Source organism: Macaca thibetana, chromosome 1 (assembly GCF_024542745.1).
Source record: "Macaca thibetana thibetana isolate TM-01 chromosome 1, ASM2454274v1, whole genome shotgun sequence".
NCBI classification, from domain to species: Eukaryota; Metazoa; Chordata; class Mammalia; order Primates; family Cercopithecidae; genus Macaca; species Macaca thibetana.
This window is the reverse complement of record NC_065578.1, coordinates 155781289-155801990: the sequence shown is the minus strand read 5'-3', so window position 1 is coordinate 155801990 and position 20702 is coordinate 155781289. Positions and strand designations below refer to the sequence as shown.

At 38.4% G+C, this 20702-nt stretch overlaps 1 protein-coding gene across 6 annotated transcripts in view; it reads left to right on the top strand.

The window, feature by feature from the left end:
- The first annotated feature begins 3976 nt into the window (after positions 1–3976).
- Positions 3977–20702, top strand: part of CD55 (CD55 molecule (Cromer blood group)) — a 37868-nt gene continuing 21142 nt past the window's right edge. For 3 of the 6 annotated variants that reach the window (XR_007723591.1, XM_050781658.1, XM_050781683.1), the window contains exons 1-8: positions 3981–4493; positions 5023–5208; positions 7026–7217; positions 8105–8204; positions 9241–9326; positions 13598–13786; positions 18921–19034; positions 19644–19724. Coding sequence is in view for 5 of the 6 variants with exons in the window: in XM_050781658.1 (XP_050637615.1) it covers positions 4391–4493; positions 5023–5208; positions 7026–7217; positions 8105–8204; positions 9241–9326; positions 13598–13786; positions 18921–19034; positions 19644–19724 (1051 nt within the window). In the remaining variant the exon portion in view is untranslated. Of the gene's footprint in view, positions 4494–5022; positions 5209–7025; positions 7218–8104; positions 8205–9240; positions 9327–13597; positions 13787–18920; positions 19035–19643; positions 19725–20702 lie in introns of all 6 variants that reach the window. The other 3 variants (XM_050781692.1, XM_050781648.1, XM_050781668.1) reach the window with 2 other exon arrangements.

Here is a 20702-nt window from a genome sequence, read left to right as displayed (position 1 = left end):
GGTCAGAGCAGGAATGGAAATTCAAAAGTCTATAATAATTGTGTCAGGAGTTTTATAGAGCAACAGGACTGGGACTCCTTAATATAGATGTATTATTTTAAAACTAAAAGACATTTTTGTTCTCTAAGCCTAAACACCTGAACTGTTGTAGTTAGTTAAACTGGATCTTAGCTTACACAGTCATTCTCATTCCAGCATCTTAGATGCAAATTCCAAATTACCCAGGTGCTTCCTCCTTACAACTGTCAACAGTTCTTTAATGCTTCTGAATGGTGTAAAAGGCACAGGCCTTACCTTTAAGGCTCCCTCAAATCTCTTTCCAGCCTCTCTCACCCTCTTCTTCCATTGCCTCAATTCAGTTCTCCATACTCTCTGTAAACTAAACTCCTTACTACTCTTGGAATCAACAGGCCTTTTCCTGACCCCAAACATTTGTTCATATCTCTTTTCCTATTTTTGCCCTATTGCATTGACACTTGTCATATTTAGTTGAATCACTGGGCCTTTAGCCTCCCCACCCCAATTACCACACTCCCTTCTCTCCTTTCTGAAGCCCCATACCACTTTAGTTGCGATATTTGTAAAGCATTTATCATGAAAAACCTCCCTACTAGATTATAGATTCTCAAACACAAGTATTGACACTTAGTGGGCTTCTGTGTGCTAAGGAAGTTTATTAAACCGTCTTTGATTTAGTCATTGTATGGTTCCTGGGACAAGAGTAAGAGCCGTGGTCCCTTGCTCTGTCAAAATCATAAACCTATTTTCTTTGTATTTTGGCCTAATTACATAAGCTTGTTTTGGATTGGAAGCTCTATAGAGACTATTTTAGTGCCAAATGCTTTTTAATCAATGCGGAAATAAGCCCTTGAGACGTGCAGTGATTCAGCCGAGGACACACAGCTAGTTTCTGGTAGATAAGTATGAAGCCTCGGAACTACTGCTCATATCATGAGCCCCTGGGTTCCCAAATCACCTCCCCAAGAACCTCAGTCATTGTCCTCTGCACACAAGAAACTTTTGCTGATTCCAGTAAAAAGAATGCAGTATGGTAGGACAGACGTATAGGTTTTGAAATCAAACTAGGTTTAGATTCTGACCTAGTCGCTAGTTAGTGCATGGACTTTGGTAAACTTTGGTAAACAGCCTCTCAGCCTGTTTCCTTGTCTGCAAAATATGGAGAGTTATCTTCACTTCATGAAGTTGTGCTGATGAAATGGTATAATGTGTATAAAGCAACTGGAACACAACAAATGAGTCCATTTATTTAAAATAATCTTTAGTAAGTTATAAATTCACATATTTGCTTTTTCTGAGGAATGCTTAGATTTTATCATAGATATCTTTTCTAAGTTGAGTAAATACATAGTGGATTTCTTTGTTTCCTTCCCCTCAGAATGTTGACATTTGGGTGGCTGTAACTATTACTTAAGATTCCATCCAGTAATTGTTCATAAAATTTCTTTTTTTTTTTTTTTTTTTGAGATGGAGTTTTGCTCTCGTTCCCCAGGCTGGAGTGCAATGGCGCAATCTTGACTCATTGCAACCTCCGCCCCCCAGGTTCAAGTAATTCTCCCGCCTCAGCCTCCTGAGCAGCTGGTATTACAGGCGCATGCCACCACGCCCAGCCAATTTTTGTATTTTTAGTAGAGACGGGGTTTCACCATGTTGACCAGGCTAGTCTCGAACTCCTGACCTCAGGTGATCCTCCGCCTCGGCCTTCCAAAGTGCTGAGATTACAGGCATGAGCCACCACGCCCAGCCAAAATTTCCTTTTAAAAATAGTTATTGCCAATAACTAAGTATTCTGGAAGGTGAATGCTTAGGACATTTAGTGTCACTAAGTTGTGTGATAGATAATATTTTTGACACTTTGCAGAGCTCATTGTTTTCTCTGCATATAAAGCTATGACATTCACATAATAAACACGTAGAGAGCTTTAATAGACTTCAATGTTAAGTCTTCTGGCAGCTGCATAACTGGTCTTGCTTGACCTGTCTTTTTCACAATGCTACCTTGCCTTTCACACCAATTCTGTGAGCCCAAGCAGAAATGAAGATTACCTATGTATAATGGCACAACAGAAGGGAGTGGTGGTTAAGGTTATTAGAGGTTATTAGGGGGAATAAATGAAGACCTGGTGCCACTTCTAAACACTGCCAGGCCCTGACCTTGTGTTTTTATATCCAATATGGGAGTAAAAGTAAGGTATTTTAACATCAAATATGAGGATGACACTAGATGGTTTTAAAAGCCCCCCACCCTAACTTCTAAACTCCACAATGTTTGAGTATTGTTAGGTTTCAATGAAATCCTACAGTAGTCCCTTGCTTGGAATCACTGTAGGATTGGTTCCAGCAATGGGCAACACAGGGTTTGGTTCTATACAGTAAGTATGGGTCAAAGAAAATGCTATGATTGAAAATTGTTTTCCTCCTTATAAAGTTCATACCAACCAGTAAAGAGCTATCAGAAAACCTTCAGGAAAGAATATCATGATAGGATATAACAAATACCCCCACAGCTGGTGCATGGACCAAAGTATAATTCCAAGTAGGGAATTTCACTTAACCAGGCAAGGCATTTAAGGGAAAAGGAATCTAGGCTAGGACTCTGCTAGCCAGACCCAGACAAATTATTAAAGGGAAGCACGTTCTTGAGGCTATTCTCTATGAAGAAGGGCAACCCACCTTGCCATCTATATCCTTTCTATTTTTGACAGGGGTGGTCCTAGGGTGGATAGATCTTTACTCTGACCAGTACCATATAGGTCTGTGGTTCTCAAACCTGGCTGCACAGTGTGGCAATTTTAAGTAATCCTGATACCCAGTGCCATCCCCAAAGATGCTGATTTAATTTGTCTAAGGTGTAGTTTGGGCCTCTGGATTGGAACCAACCCATATGCCCATCAATGATAAGCTGGACAAAAAATATGTGGCACATATACACCATAGAATACTATGCAGCCATAAAAAAGGATGAGTTTATGTCCTATGCAGGGACATGGATGAAGCTGGAAACCATCAATCTCAGCAAACTAACACAGGAACAGAAAACCAAACACTGCATGTTCTCACTCATAAGTGGGAGTTGAACAATGAGAATACATGGACACAGGGAGGGGAACATAACATACAGGGTTCTGTTGGGGGGTGGGGATTAGGGGAGGGATAGCATTAGGAGAAGTATCTAATGTAGATGACAGGTTAATGGGTGCAGCAAACCACCATGGCACGTGTATACCTATGTAACGAACCTGCATGTTCTGCACATGTATCCCAGAACTTAAAGTACATATATTTATAAATGTATAAATATATATGAATATATATAAATATATAAAAATATATATATATGTAAGCTCCCCACATGATTCTAATGTGTGGCCACTCTTGCAAACCTCAGGCTATTTATTCTTAAAGGTTTGTAACAAGCCTTCCTCTTAAAATCCACCCCATCACCATTCAGTTTTTTGGGGTTTGTTTTTGTTGTTATCCCACCCCTTTCCCCCACCCCACACCCCCTTCCCCCCCGAGGCAGACACACACACACTGATGAATTTCTCTCTACAGTCAGGCTGGAGTAATCCCAAAGTGGTGTCTTTGGTAAATAAGGAGAACCCGGGTGAAGCAAGTGACTCCCACCAGAACAAGGCATGAACAACGTTCACTCCCTACTGTGTTCCTCAACCTGTTTCCCTAGCTCTCTGTTGTCACATTAGAGAGTGTTCTAGGAGATAACGCCCTCGCTCCCTAGTTACTTCCCCACCCTCGTGCTGGCGTTTGACAGACCTCGCAGTAGAGGCCCACAACACGGGAAGGGCACCGCGTCTTAGTCCCCGAGTCTCAGTCCCCGAACTCCACCGCACGTGCAGCTCTGCTTGACAGCACTCAAGCGCGCGGATGCTCCGCTTAGACGAACTCACGTTCGGGCAGCAAGGCCTGCGATACTTGAGCACCCCTCCCCCTCTCCCGTTTCCACCCCGTTTATGTTTACGTAGCGAGGAGACATTTAGGTTTCCAGAAGGCAGGTCATCGCAGGCCCCACCCAGCGGTGGAGAGAGTGAATCCCAGAGAGGGTTGCCAGCGAGTTCCTCCTCCTTCCCCTTCCCGTTATCCCTGAGTGTAGGGCTCCCAGGGGCGTATGACGCCAGCGCCCTCTGACCGCACCTCTGACTACAACAAATCCCTACTCCACCCGTCTTCTTTGTCCCACCCTTGGTGACATAGAACCCCAGCCCAGGCCCCGCCCAAAGCACTCATTTAACTGTTATTGCGGAGCTGGGAGGCGCTGCTTCTGCTCGCTGCAACTCGCTCAGGCAGCTGGGCGTAGCTGCGGGTCGACCCGGCGGAGTCCCGGCGGCGCGTACTTATTCTGACCTCCCGCGCCATGACTGTCGCGCGGCCGAGCGTGCCCGCGGCGCTGCCCCTCCTTGGGGAGCTGCCCCGGCTGCTGCTGCTGCTGCTGCTGCTGTGCCTGCCGGCCGTGTGGGGTGAGTGGGGGCCCGGGGGCCTGGGGGCCTGGCGGCCAGGGACGCCCCTGGGCTGGGTGGGAGGTCCAAGTCGGTCTCCGAGACACGCACAGGGACCGGGGACTTGGCAGGTGGGGAGCGTGGCCTTCGGTCTTGGTTCACCCGTCCTGTACCTTTAAGGCTGTCGCCGCTCACCAGCATTTGGGGCTCCTGCTGTGTCGGCCCCCAGCTGACTTGGCTTTAGGAGTTGGCGTGGAGTAAGGTTAAAGAGGCCCCAGCTGGGTTTGCGGAGCGGCCAAGCCTGGGAAAATCGAAAGGGAGGGCTCAAAGAGAGACTTAACCCCCAAAAATCTGGTCTAAAAGGATGGGAGGCCAGACCGCTGACCGCTGCCCACTCTCGACAGAGTCCAGCCGTGTAGAGCACACCATGCTGCAAACTTGCATGTCATCTCTTTAAGGTGTGGCATTTCAAGGGGGCGTGTGTCTTAAAAACAGCAACTGTGAGGACCCTTGATAGTCATTTCCTTCAGTTCTGCTTTTGTCTCCCTAGCTGACTGTGGCCCTCCCCCAGCTGTACCTAATGCCCAGCCAGCTTTGAAAGGCCTTACAAGTTTTCCCGAGAACACCATAATAACGTACAGATGTGATGAAAACTTTATGAAAATTCCTGGTAAGCAGGACTCAGTGATGTGCCTTCCGGACAGTCAATGGTCAGATATTGAAGAGTTCTGCAATCGTAAGTTCCTAATTTTTTTTAAGAAAAGTTATGGGAATGAAATGTATCTAAAATTTATTTTTATGTATCTTTGGAGTGACTAGTAATTGATAGTTTTCTAGTGTTACTAAACCCCAGGGTATACCTTGTTGGCACTTCACACTCCAGCTAATTGAAGACATTTACCTCCCTGAGTAGGTCCTGCTGCTTCGTTAAGAGTTTTTCTTCCTAACACTGTACCCCTTGAATGAACTAGTAGAGAAATTAAACAATATGTATTGTTTAGGGAGTAAATACATAAAATATATTTGGCAATTGCCTTGAGACACATAGCGTAAGTGATCTGTTTTCTTAAATATTTTGTAAAGTAGGGCTTATCAAATACAACTCTGTGGTGGCATTTTTAAAAGCTCTCAATATTTACTTCAAAATCTGTTATACTTGTACGTATTTATAGGTATTTATAGATCATACAATGTGTCATGATCAATCAGTGTAATTGGGATAGCCAGTACCTCAAACACTTGGCGTTTGTGTGGAGAATATTCCAAATCTTCTCTTCTTGCGACTTTGAAAAAAAAAAAAAAATATATATATATATATATAAAAATTGGGATATATATAGGGACATATATGTATGTATATATGGAGAGAGATATATATATAGGGAGAGAGATATATGTAAATTGGGATATAGATAGACAGGTAGATAGATTGATTGTTAAAAATGAATAAGAGGCCCAGTGAAGAGTTGTTTTGGGGCTAACACAGTAACCGTGTTTGGTATTGATATCTAGTAGAATTAAAAGAAATGAAGATTTCTTGTTTTAGGTGAATATACATACAGTCATCCACACCTCGTGTGCCCTTTGGTTTCATAAAATATATATCGGCATTATCTTGGAGGAAAAAAATCTGTTATTTACATAGCCCTGTATTAGCTTTGAGATACATGAGTAAAGTTAAAGAGACCCAATAACCTGACTTTGAACAACTTAAATCAATAGAAGCTACAGTAAATACAGAAATTGGCACAAATACTTTTAGAAGCCATGCGTGAAATAGGCTTTAACTTTTTATTTTTATCCACGATAGAGGCAGTAGGATGAAGTACATAGTCTTTGCACACGTATCATGTTTTAACTCTTCCCCATGTTGTTACTTTATCCAATGGTGGAGGAGACAGGCCCCAGTAGTTAAATAACTTCATTAAGAGCACAGCAGCTTTTATGCCAAAACCAAGGTGTAAACTTGGGTCTTCTGACTACAAATCCAGTGACCCTTCCACTTGACCATGCCTCTCTAGATTCACATTTGCCCAGCTGTTTACAGATGTAAATACTTTATGTATACAATTAACTCATCCTTGCCTCCAGGGCTTGTGGGAATTAAATGAGTTTATATGTAAATAAATGTTAGCTGCTATTATTGTTGTGCAGGACATTAGTCCAGGGGTCTGGAAATACCCTATTCCTGTACTGTATGGTGCTGTGTAGTTCTTTAGGGTAGGGTAAGGAAACCAACATTTATTGAATGCCAGAACTGTGCCAGGCAACCTAAATGGTTTTTTTTGTTTCTTTGTTTTTTTTTTTCAAGTGGGGATAGTGATATCTGTGTACCAACTCTACTTCCTAAGCCTCTAGTAACTGGGAAATAAAGTATACATGTGAATGCATTTGCTACATTGCAAGTGCCATGGTGATATTAATATAGTTAAGTACCAAATATGTGCAAAGCAGTAAAGAAAGGGGGTTATTAGGGTCCAGATAATTAAATATAGATTATAAAACAAACATTGATACTACTTTTTTTGTTGCTGCTTTTGTTAATACATTTAGGTAGCTGCGGTGCACCAACCAGGCTAAAGTTTGCATCCCTCAAACAGCTTTATATCCCTCAGAGTTATTTTCCAGTCGGTACTGTTGTGGAATATGAGTGTCGTCCAGGTTACAGAAGAGACCCTTCTCTATTAGCAAAACTAACTTGCCTTCAGAATTTAAAATGGTCCACAGCAGCTGAATTTTGTAAAAGTGAGTAAAATTTTTTAAAGTATTTTCAACCATCTGGTGTTTGGGGGAAATAGTATCCCTTCCTTCATTCATGCTAGAACTCTGTGTGTATATATTATTATTTAGGATGTTTCTTGATAGGACCATGAGTGTCAATTTATTTTGAATTAGACAAACTAAATATTTATGTGGTAGGAATACTTATTCACTCAAAAATTTCACATTTAATTAGTTTGAGGTTACCTAAAATGAAACAAGTATATATTCTAAATACGTTGCTTTTTCAAAACTTATTATAAAGAGAAATTAGAATTAAAGAAGTCTAAGGGTCAGGCATGGTGGATCATGCCTGTAATCCCAGCACTTTGGGAGACAGAGGCAGGTGGACCACTTGAGGTAAGGAGATTGAGACTAGCCTGGCCAACATGATGAAACCCCGACTCTACTAAAAATACAAAAACTAGCTGGGCGTGGTGGTGCATGCCTGTAATCCCAGCTTCTTGGAAGGCTGAGGCAGGAGAATCCCTTGAACCTGGGAGGCAGAGGTTGCAGTGAGCTAAGATTATGTCAACACACTCCAGCCTGGGTAACAGAGCGAAACTCCATCTCAAAAAAAAAAAAAAAAAAAAAAAAAAAAAATCTAAGGATAAGAACTATCAATGGTTCAGATGATGAATTTACATATATGTGCTTGATAATTTTTTCAAAATTTTTTCCCACGCTTCATTGAGGTATAATCAACAAATATTATTTAAGGTGTACAACATGATATTTTAATATATGTGCACCTTGTGAAATGATAAACACAGTCAAGCTAATTAACATATCCACCACCTCACATAGTTACCTTCTTTGTGTGTATGCCTGATAATTTAATTAAAAAAAAATCAATTTGTATTCTATTCTAGAGAAATCATGCCCTAATCCTGGAGAAATACCAAATGGTCAGATCGATACATCAAATGGCATATTATTTGGTGCAGCCATCTCCTTCTCATGTAACACAGGGTAAGTTTGGGCATACTAAAACCCTGTATTTAGGAAATGAGGAAACAAATTAGGACTTAAGATGAGATTGTTAGTTTCATGACTGGTATTCACAGCTACTAGCAACTAAAACAATCCTTCTCCTCAAAGACCCTTCATCATGAGCTCATCACAGTTAAATTTACTAAAATGGGGCAAGAAAGGAAGATTTCTTATACCACCAAAATTCTCTAAATTCTGATTTCAGTAAATATGTGATTCAATATAGAATTTTAAATGTGATTAATAAAAAAATTTGAGATGATGTTACTTGCAGAAATAATTCTTCAAATGTTAAATACTAAACCAATCTTTAGTTGACCTAAATAATGAATTTGCATGAGTTTTTCTCTATGCAAACAAGCTGTTACAAAACAGCATGAGTTAAAGACATTCCTAGTGTGAAAATATTCTAACCTAAGTTCTTTGATAAGTTCTCTATATAGGAAAAAGCAACTCATTCATTGAGTACCATCAATGTCTCAGACACTGTTGAAAACTTTACATTTATTTTCTCATTTCATATCTGTAAATTAAATAATTCTATTTTACTGTGTGTGTGTCCCTCTTCTTTATAAAGTAAAAATATCAGTTTCACTTGTCTCCTTTACGGAACAGATGTTAATTAGGTCACGAACACAAAATCTGGGAAGTACGTTGAACCCTTGAAATACAAGTACATTCTATTATTCTATGAAGCCTGTATTTAGAACTCGGAAGTATAAAATGTTCAATCATCTCTGTCATTTAAAAATGTTTTAAACACTTTTATGCTTTCTAACATATTCCCCATGCAAATAAAAAATGTACATGTCTTACCCGTTTTTACTCTTTGGATGTCACCTTTTTAAACTTAATTTTTCTTTTCCTTTAAACTACTGTGTGGACTTTTGTCAACTACTGTTTTATTTTCACCTGCTGCTGCAGTAAATATTTCAAGATAATAACCTGAAGAATTTGAGGAAAGTCAAATACGTGTGAATGTAACAAACTCTTTTTTCTTCCCCTATTGCTTTAGGTACAAATTATTTGGCCCGACTTCTAGTTTATGTCTTGTTTCAGGCAGTGGAGTCCAGTGGAGTGACACGTTGCCAGAGTGCAGAGGTAAGAGTTAAAAATCTAAGCACTCAGGTTGTGAGGCTGAGTACTCAATGATAAATTAATTTCTGCCCCTTAAGAATTAGCACAGTGTGTATTTGTAGCAAACCCAGCTTTCAAGATATGAGTGCTTTGCTAATTTTAATACCTTTTCTAGTGATGCTTCTTAATTTATTAGCTGTGGAGATAAACCATCAAGTTTTCTGAGTCCCAATTCCCAAACAATAGAATAAGGATTAAAAACAAACAGATTTGTATTGCACTTGGTCATTTATTGTCTAACCATTACTTCTAAAGTCAAGTATGATAGGTAAAAGATTTCCACCCCACAATTTTAATGTAAGAAAATACCGTCTATCAGAGGGTCTATAAGACTTGACCCCATATCCTAAAACAAGTGGCAATGGAAGGCCTTTAACCCAGGTCTCTTATTTCAGACCCAGCATTTTTCTAAAACCCAGTGTTGCCTACATGCTGCTTCTTAGGATTAAAATAATTGAGATAATTATCTAGAAGGGTTTTAAGGTGTGATATATTCTTATCATGAGAGAGATAAGCTTATACCATAAAGGAGAAATACTGTTTCTGTATTTGAGAATCTTCTCAAAGAAAGATATGGTGCAGCAATAATGCTATAAATGGGTATATATCCTGTCAAATTTATGTCAATTAGAGAAACGTGTCTCTTGGAAATTGAGAGGAATAAAATACAGCAATATTTTAAAATGTAGGCTTGCTTTCTTTCCATCCTTCTCTTTCTCTACACACAATGTGCCCTCCTGCAAATGACTTCTGAAGGCCCTATTGTCAAAATTATTGATAAGTTAGTTTTTGTGTGTTACTAGGGGAAGAAAACTAGAGTAGATTTAGTGTAATTTATCAAACATTTATCGACTGACACTCTGGTAGGCAACGTGTAGGGTCAACTGATACGAAGACAAATAAAACGAAGCTGTGCCATCAAGGAGCCTGCCCCTGCCACACCCACCATGTGCCCTTCTTTCGAGATGTCATACTACTACCACCAGTTTTTTCTCATTGTAGTTGTTTTTAAATTTTTCATCATTGCTACCCAGTAGCACCTTTCCCACTTTCCTTGTCCAGTAAGAGACACTGTAAATGATAGTAAATTAAAGATAGAAAACAAGGAAAAACTGGGCCGTATCTTTCGTTTGACCCAGGCAGCATGTCACAAAGTTCAGACAAACAGTCTCCCATCTGAAGCCAGTATTTGCACAAGCACCTGCTGTGTCATGAATTTGACAGCAATGCAAACCCACTTTATTTTCCTGCTTGCGCCATCTAGGTCTCAGCCTTGCTTCCCTATTTGGTGTCTTGAACTCCATGCTGAATATTCTGATGTTCATGTTTTCCTCCTTGACTCTTCTATCCTCTCTGACTCAGCAACCACTGACATCTGCATCCTGTAGGAAAGAGCCCCTGTTCTTAAGCAATCCCAGTGCCTTCAAATATCCCCATAAGGCCTTACTTCTTTTAGGATCATTTTGAATTTCTACATAACTTGTTTTGACCATACCAAAAAGATTGAATGGAAAGTAAATTCTTAAACAATGTAATGCTTCACCTCAAGTATGTAGCCCTAGCCTATAAACACATGAGGTTGCTTCAATGTCCATGCGTGAATATGGATATGAAGAAGGAAAGAACAATGGATACATCCACTAATTGTCTGTAGTTATACAGAAAACAGAGGTGATGCTAGTTTACCTGTGAATGGAGCCTCACTGTCAGAGAACCTGTTTGCTTATCTCTCTGCCAATGTTTTCTTTTTCAAAATTTTAGTTGACTGATGGTATCTGCTAACCTAGAATCAATCCCTGCTATATAATGACTATCATCCCAGACCCTTCTCTTTTATCTTAACTCCTCACATCTCATCCCTAAATCATTGTGCTTTACTTCCTCAATCTGTTTTTCAAACTTGTGTTTTGCCCTCCATCTGTATACTTATGGCATAGTTTATTATTCCTTCTGTGGACTATTGCAATCAGGGCCACCTCTAACATTTTCAGGGCCCAGGCAAGAATATAAATGGAGGTCACTGGCCTAAGACCCACCTTCTTTCAAATAGGCCTTCCTCTTTCCACACTGTGTGGGTTTTCTGGTACAAATAAGTGGACAACTCAGCCTAAATACCCAAGTCGTGTCCACCACATCCACCATAACTTGTATCCACCCTCCATTGTCTATTGGGTTAGAGGTGAAGTATATCAGCGGGATAGACCACCCCTAAGAATGTGGACCAGTGGGAGGGACCCTCTCAGGCCCTGGAAAGGGTGTTGGCACAGGGAATTCTGGGTGCTAGTTCCTGGAGCATGTTCTGGAATGGAGGAGAAGTCGTAGGACAGGTTGTCATTGAGTGTATGCTCTCAGCCTACAGATATCCCACCAACAGGGGAGAGACGCATCCAGAGGAGGGCCAGAGCACAGCCTTTTAAAATATGGGGTCTGAGGCAGCAGTCTTAGTTGCCTGAGTTCAAGAGTGACACTGATAGCAATGGCCTCCTGCCTCCATTCTTTCACTCTATTAATGTTTCATCCATATTTTACCCAGAGCGATCTGAAACACAGATGTGACTTAGATGTCTGTTTCCTCCTTAGAGCTTATTCATATCTCCTATCACTTACAAAGCCCAAATCCCTTAGTATAGTGTACAAGACAGTCATGGTCTACCTACTGCTTGACACTCAGGTCTTGCCCTCATGTTTTATGCCTTATACATGCAAACTGCTGTGGTTTCCATGTACCTCTTTTTTTTCTTTTCTTTTCTTTTTAAATTGAGACAGGGTCTCATTCTGTTACCCAGGCTGAAGTGCAGTGGTGTGATCACAGCTTACTGCAGCCTCAATCTCCTTGGCCCAAGTGATCCTCCCACCTCAGCCCCCCTTGTATCTGGGACTATAGGTGCACACCACCATGCCCAGCTAATTTGTGTATTTGTTGCATAGACAGGGCTTCCTCATGTTGCCTAGGCTGGTCTCGAACTCCTGGGCTCCAGCAGTCTGCCCACCTCAGCCTCCCAAAATGCTGGGATTACAGGTGTGAACCACCATGCCCTGCTGCCCCTTCTTTACTTAGCTATATTTTCCTAAGAGTTAGTTCTCTAGCCCATCAGGGAGATTCCCAGGCTGGCTACTTCTATGATGACCCTTGCAATTTTTATTGAAATCATCTCTGAATCTTTTTTCCCCACTAGCTTTTAAGACATACGAACTATATCTTGTTCAGCTTTACACTTCCAGTTATAGAAAAATGCCTGGCATGTGTTAGGCAGTTAGAAAATGTTTGAACTGAACCAATGGTATGTGTGTCTCTGCATACTCTAAGTTGGTGTAAATCAGAACAGCTTGTTCTTGCTGCTTGTTTTGATCTAAGACTGAAGAGTGATTGATAAATGTGCTAAGTATTTTCTGTGTTCTTAAGTATGCTTCGTGTAACATAATTTGACATACACACATATTAAATTGCCTTCCATTCTTAGGAAAAAAAAAAGGACAACAACATCATGCCTTTGGAGTATGTGGAACCATTGAATTTTTTCTCAGGGCAATTGCCAGAGAGTAGTCCCTTTTTACATTATAACGAAAAAAACCTCTGCTTGTATTTATTTTATAAGTTCAACTGCTCAGTAAGATTGTTTTGAATGAAGTCTCTGTGAGTCAATATGTGCTAAAAATGTTTACTCTAGAAGTCACAATGTAATCCTGACATTTAAGATCTCTGCTCTATCTAAAACGATCTGTACTTAGTTCTTAAACATGCTGCTTGAATTTTCAACTCCTTGCATTTGCTATCGTTTCCTTCTTAGAGTGAAGAGTAATGCTCTCTCCTCTGTTCTCTCTCAAAAGCATGGTACATATTAGGTTTAAACTGAAGTTCTATTTCCCTGCCCAAGTCTTCTCTGACTATACTGCTTTCATCCCTAAACTCCTGCAGCATTCACTTTTCCTAGCACCATTTTGATATGCCCAAATCTTATTATAATTTTTCCTTTACATACATGTTCTGAATCTTATTATTTTTATGAATTAGTTTCAAGGTTAGCATTTGTCTTCTACACCATTTGCATTCAAAGCTCTAGTATACTACCAATTACTTAATAGGCATTTATAAGCATCTCTTGTTGATAATGCTGAATTTAGAAAAATGATATTTTGATTTCTTTAAAATATAATCTTTAACATGTTTTGGTCTTATTTGTAAAAATATTTTACTAGTTTTATTTATTTAAAAGATGTTGGAATTGTTTTTTAAGAAATTTATTGTCCAGCACCACCACAAATTGACAATGGAATAATTCAAGGGGAACGTGAACATTATGGATATAGACAGTCTATAACGTATTTATGTAATAGAGGATTCACCATGATTGGAGAGCACTCTATTTATTGTACTGTGAATGACGATGAAGGAGAGTGGAGTGGCCCACCACCTGCATGTAGAGGTAATCACTTTGGATAGTTATATTTTTGCTTTATTCTTACCCTTAAGTCTATATGTGAGTTGCAGACATTCTATGAACCCCCTAAGAAAAAAATGTAAAATGTTTACGTAAACATATTTGTATTTTTCTGTGGGACACAATATTTCTAAAGCTGCTCAGAAGGGTCTATGGCTTGTATACACACACACACACACACACACACACACACATTACGATGTGTATATATAAAATAGGCCTCATATTTTTGGTGAATTTGCTTAAATTTGCTGTTTTATACCATGTTGCTTTCAGTAAGTTAATACAGGTACTTTGTTTATACAAAGAGGATATAAAGTGGTTTATTGGCGGGAGAATCTTAGATTGAAGTCTCTAGATAGTGACCATGCATGTTACAACAACTGAGAAACTCTTGCCATCTGTTGACTTCCCTGAATTAACATTCAATTCTTTTCTGCCTCCAGAATTTCTGTTATTATCCATTCTCCTTCATCCTTCTAGACTTTTTTCTTTCAATGTCTTTTTATACCCAGAAGGTACTCTCAGAATCCTTAGAACTGCTCTTTAAATATATTTTAAAAGAAATATTTAGAAGATCAGTGAAGCTGAACTAAACATTGCCTAGTATCAATAGATGGCATTTGTTTAAGTAGTGGTGAATACCAGCATGACTCAAGCATTTGAGTATTTACTTTTATAATTAAAATTGAAATTTTATTAGTGTGAATTTTAAAAATTCCTTATTAAAAATATTTTTATTATAAGTATTATATGTAGACATAATGACATAATATTAAAGCCATGGAGATGAGTACAAAAGGGGAAGTGAAAGCCTCTTCTCTATCACTAGTTCTACTCTGAGAGGTAACCATTTTTACAAATTCTTTTGTTTTATTCTAGAATATAAATAAACATACAAATATTTCTTATTTATTATACCAATGGTGTGGGTATTCATTTATCTCACCAGTCCCCTATTGATGGCAATTTAGGTTTCTTGTTCTAGTTTGTTTTTTTAATGAACTATTATTACAAATGATGCTATAATGAATATTCTTGTACATCTGTCACTGCACATGTATGCAAGTACATTTGTACAATAAATTCCATGCAGTATAATTATTTGTAACAAAGGTATGTGAATTACATTTTTCATACGCATTACTAACGTTGCTTTTTAAAAGACTGTACCAATTTAATCTCCCACTAATATTACATCATTGTAGTGTTTGCACCTTTAATGATAATGATTGTTAGGGAGATTTGACAATGTAAATGGTAAAAATTTTTATTATTTGAATTCATTTAGTAATGAAGTTTAGTGTGTGCTTTTTTAATTTGGCCATTTGATCCAGTTCATATTAATTTTTCCAAGTTTTATTAAATGATCAGTTATTTAGAGCTTAAAAACCATATGGAAGTACCCAAGTAGGTCATGGCAGGCTAATACTTCCATTAAAACAACTATAAAATCTGAATAGATTACCAAAAATTTATATTTTTTAAGGCATAAGGTATAGCTGTGGAAATAACAAGGTCTGAATGAACTAAAATTCCTGGGGCGGGTGGTGAAGGCAACCCATTCTGACGTAAGCCAGTTTTCCCTAGGGACATTTGCTGATTCTGAACCTGGACTAAGGATTCACCTTGACCCAGACAAAAGACCACTTCAAAGAAAGAGAAATCAGCAAAGCTTTAATGGTTATGGAGCGATAGGGTAATACACTGGAAATTGAGGCCCTCAAATGCAGAACCAGTTTTTCCTAAAGGCCATTTGCTAATTTTGGGGCTGCATGTGAGGCTGGGAAGCTTGACCCAGAGCTTCTAAAGTACAAAATGAAATCTTTCAGAACCTGATGGTATTTGGATGGCATATACCCACCAGAGGAACAGGCTTTTATGTAGCATACCACAGGTCTCCCCTTAGCACATCTGTGCTCATGTTGAAACTGTGTAGGGAAGAACATTAGATGGCTGGGAGAACTCTGAAAGACAGACCTAGATCTCCTGCCATCTTCCAAAGGTGAAACAACAAAAATCTGCCAGGCTTTCAATCAGAAGCCCAGAAGGGCCCCTCCCAAGGAACAGAGGCAAGAGCAGAAGTAGATGGAGTCTTACCGAAACTGAAACCCAGCTCAATTCCTAATAGGTTGAAGATATGATTACCTCAATGCAGTCTGCTTATCAGAAAGGCATATCGTATCATCCGGATGTTTTATATACAATGTTTGGCATACAACAAAAGACTGTTAGATATGGAAGGAAGCAAGAAAATATGACCAAATCAAGAGAAAACAAAACCAAATAAAGAATATCCAGATAATTGAGTTAGCAAATGAAGACCTTAAAATAACTGATGAACAAGTTTAAGATGATAAAAGAGAACTTCAACTGGAATCTGTAAAAATGGAGTAAAATGAATATTCTACAACTGGAAAATATCTGAAATCAAGAACACAATAAATAGGTTTAGCTATTCAGATAGAGCAGGAAACAGTATCAGGAACTGAAATACCAGTTAAAAATACCCAAACTGATGCACAAAGAGAAAAAGCAAAAACAAACAAAAACTTCGAAGAACCAGCAGTAAAACTGATCACTGCTCAGCAAAAAAATGATGCAGGCCAAAGGACAATAAGAAGAAATCTTTAAAATTACTTTAAAAACTTTAAAGCTTCTTTAAAAAACAGTAAGAAAATTAATGTTCACCTAGAATTCTATACCCAACTAATACAACATTCAAAACCGAATGCAAAATAGAGATGTATTCAGACAAAAACCAAGAAAACTTTGCACTAGCAGACCAAACATGCACAGAATGAGAAACTAAAGGAAATTCTTCAAGTAGAATGAAAATAATCCCAGGTAAAACATGAAAATACAAGAGGAAATGAACACTAACAAGGATAATAAATGAATACTGAGTTTACAAACAGTGAATGTAATGTCCTGTGGGGTCTGAATTATACATAGAATACAAATGCACAATAACAATGCAAAAGGCAGAAAGAGGTAAATTCATGTGAAGGTTACACAGTTCTAGCAGTACTGAAAAGGTGGTAAAAGTGATAGTTTGCATGACTGACTTATAGTCTAATAAATATTGTGATCTCTAGGGTTGCTACAAATGAATGACAGAAGAATACATAAATCACAAGCTAATAAAAGAATAATAATGGATATTTAATCCAAAAGAGAACAAGAGAGAGAGAAGCAGAAAGGAACACAGAATAGATGGGAGAAATAGAAAACTAATACGGTCGTTGATATAGACCCAAGTATGTCAATAATTACATTAAGTGCAATTTGACCAAGATTGTCAGACTTAAAAAAGATTTTTAAAAAACCTAGTTCTTTACTATTTACAAGAGACACAGTTTAATCAAAAGAACACAGAATAGTTGGAAGGATGGAAAAATATACCATGCAAACATTAACCCTTCAAAATAAGCTGACACAGTTATATTAATATCAATGTATATTTTAAGATGAAACAGTTCATAATGATAAGGAGGCCAACTCAACAGTAATATATCACAATCTGGAATCTATATGTACTTGATAAAATAGCTTCAATATCTATGTAGCAAAAATGGACAGAAAAAATAGACAAATACACACTCATAGATGGAAAATTCCACACCTATCTCAATAGCTAATAGGACAAACAACCAAAAATCAGTGAGACTAAAGAGCTGAGCAACAATTAAACATATATACATATGAGATATTAAACATATATATATATGAGATACATAGGACCGATGACAAGTATTTTTTTCCAACTGCACATGGGATATTTACCAAAATTGACCCTATGCTGGGCTCTAAACTACAATACATTGCAAAAGATTGAAGTTATTCAGAGCATACCTTCTAGCCACAGTGGAATTAAACTAGATGTCAGTAACAAAAAGATAATAACTAAAAAATTAACTTCTAGGAAATTTAAACTCTAAGGTAGTGTATACATTCTCTGGATCAAAACAGAACTAACTTGATAGAACAAAGAATAATTTAGAATAATTTTTATATAGGAGGGTCTTAGAATGAAAAGTTCATTAAAAAAAACTTTACTTAATAATGATTATCATTGAGTGCCTACTAAATGCTGTGTTACTTGCTAGGCGTTTTACTCAATTTATCCCTTATAGCAGCCTGTGAGATAGGTTAGGAGGCAGAAAAAAAGACCGATACCGTCTGAGTTCCTAGGGCATCCCGTGTGTGATGGGGCTGGCAACAGTCATCCTGGATGATGTAATCTCTTGCTTCGGGGACAGACACTGTGAAATAGCTTACTCAGTTATTTCCCTTAATCCTTACTCAATAATAATTACTTAATCTGTTCTGCTTTTATCCTCATTTTACAGATGAGGAAACTATAGCTTAGAAGGGTTAGGGACTTGCTAGAGGTCACACGTGGTGAAATCAGGCTTCGGCACTACCCAATGCTGCCTCAACAGGAACTTTGTATAAGTGACCCAGTGGCAGATGGGCTCTGAAGACCCAAAAAGTTGCTCTGCTGTTAGCTTTATGCCTCTCAGAATATGTTCTTACGAAAGTTTCACGTGACTTGTTATCTAGTCTGAAATCTAAAGAGGAACTAGTATATGGAAAGTTGGTAACCAGCACAAGAGAATTAAAAGGAGCTATTTTTACTCAGACTTAAGTATCACTTTAAACAAGAAGTGAAACAAAACAAGTTCTCAAGCTCATTAAGGTTAAGTGATAGAAAAGACTGTGATTGTCTCTGTTGGCTTAGTTGTTCTAGAACAACATCCTGTTGTTCTTTAGTATTAGCACAGAAGATAATTTGGGAGAGAAAATAGAGATGTGCCACAGAATAAGATCACTAGTGACTCTAACTTTGATTTATTTCACAAAAAGCAGCTTAAGCACCTCAGTATACTTTGGTATATGTCTTCTTTAGTCACCCGTAGGTATGATTTATATCAAAGCAAGAGTGACTTAGAACTTCAGCTCCTTGAGAAATACACAATAAGACTTGGTTTCCTGAAAGTCATACCTAGTTGTTTGTGGGAGAGAGAGAGGATAGCCACAGAGCAAGCAATGACTAAGAATCTTAACATGGCCAGCAATATTCAGTTAACTTGTTTCTTAACCTTTCCTTTCACAGCAAACTCTCTAGTTTCCAAGGCCCCACCAACAGTTCAGAAACCTACCACAGTAAATGTTCGAACTACAGAAGTCTCACCAACTTCTCAGAAAACCACCACACCAAATGCTCAAGGTACAGAAACTCCATCAAAGCTTCAAAAACACACCACAGAAAATGTTTCAGCTACAAGAACCCCACCAACTCCTCAGAAACCCACCACAGTAAATGTCCCAGCTACAATAGTCACACCAACACCTCAGAAACCCACCACAATAAATGTTCCAGCTACAGGAGTTTCATCAATACCTCAAAAATACACCACAGTAAATGTTGCAGCTGCAGGAGTCTCATCAACACCTCAAAGTCATACCACAATAAATGTTTCAGCTACAGGAGTCCCATCAACACCTCAAAAAAACACCACTGTAAATATTTCAGGTATAGAAGTTTCACCAACTCCTCAGAAACCCACCACAGTAAATGTTTCAGCCACCAAAGCCCCAGCAGCAGCTCACACATCTTTCATATCAAAAACCCTATCTACAAAGACCCCTCCTGCAGCTCAGAATCCCACAATGACAAATTCTGCTACACAGGCCACACTAACAGCCCAAAGATTCACCACAGTAAAAGTTGCATTTACGCAGAGTCTTCTAGCAACACGAAAGTCCACCAATGTACATTCCCCAATGACTAATGGTCTCAAGAGTACACAAAGATTCCCTTCTGATCATATTACAGCAACACGGAGTACACCTGCTTCCAGGACAACCAAGCATTTTCATAAAACAACCCCAGATAAAGGAAGTGGAACCAGTTCAGGTCAGTTGACACTGTTCAGGTTTACTGAGTATGGATCTAATGTGCTATGGTGGAAATAGGAACTTGACCAAGATTGCAGGATTAAATGGTCTCTAATTTATTGTAGCCAGGGTTTTTTCATACTAATACTTTTTACTTTATTTGGAAGCAGACTTGGATTATACTGGGGCAAATCTTTAAAAAAAGAAACATTTACAATAATAGAGAAAAAGACTGTGGCCCCATAAAAAACTGCTAAATTAAAATTGGTAAAAAAAGAAATTCTGTTTTCTGTAGTAGTTTTAGGGAGTCAACGAATTCTTCAAGACCCCTTCAAAGAACCAAATATATACTGTCTTTAAGGTTGAGTCCTGGGTCTGGTTCATTGATAGAGACCCATCCCTCAAAGCTTGCTAAGGAATCTTTCCAGATTCCCTAGAGTTGCAGATTTGGTAAAGCATCTCAATAGTGTCGTCTAAGTAATTGAAAATACAGAGATCCTTTCAACTAATTTGTATTACTACAAGCTCTATAAACGATAGGTTCTCAGTAGCACCAAGTAATTGTGTTTTATCTGTATAGTTTTACCCATTATGACCCTATTTTCAAAATGATTTTATGTATTTCATAATTGTTACCTTGAAGCCTATTTTGCCAGCACCTGGATATTTTTAAGAATTTAAACATTATGGATGTTATTGTTAAAGTTCCTTAATACATTTCGCCAGCCCATTTTTCTCCCTCTAAGGCAATTACTGCCCTGAAACTGATGTGCTGACTTCCTGTCTGTTTTCATTCTTATATTCCATGTATGTTTCCATAAGTAGTACATAATAATGTTTCATATTTTTAAAATAATTTACAGAAACTGTATATGTTTCATTGCCTTTTAGCACTCAGCATTGGTTTTGTGGCTTACATTGATTAATTTAGATTTACTTCACTAATTTTAATTCTTTATGAGGTTTTTTACTTCTTTACAATTTTATGATATCTCTT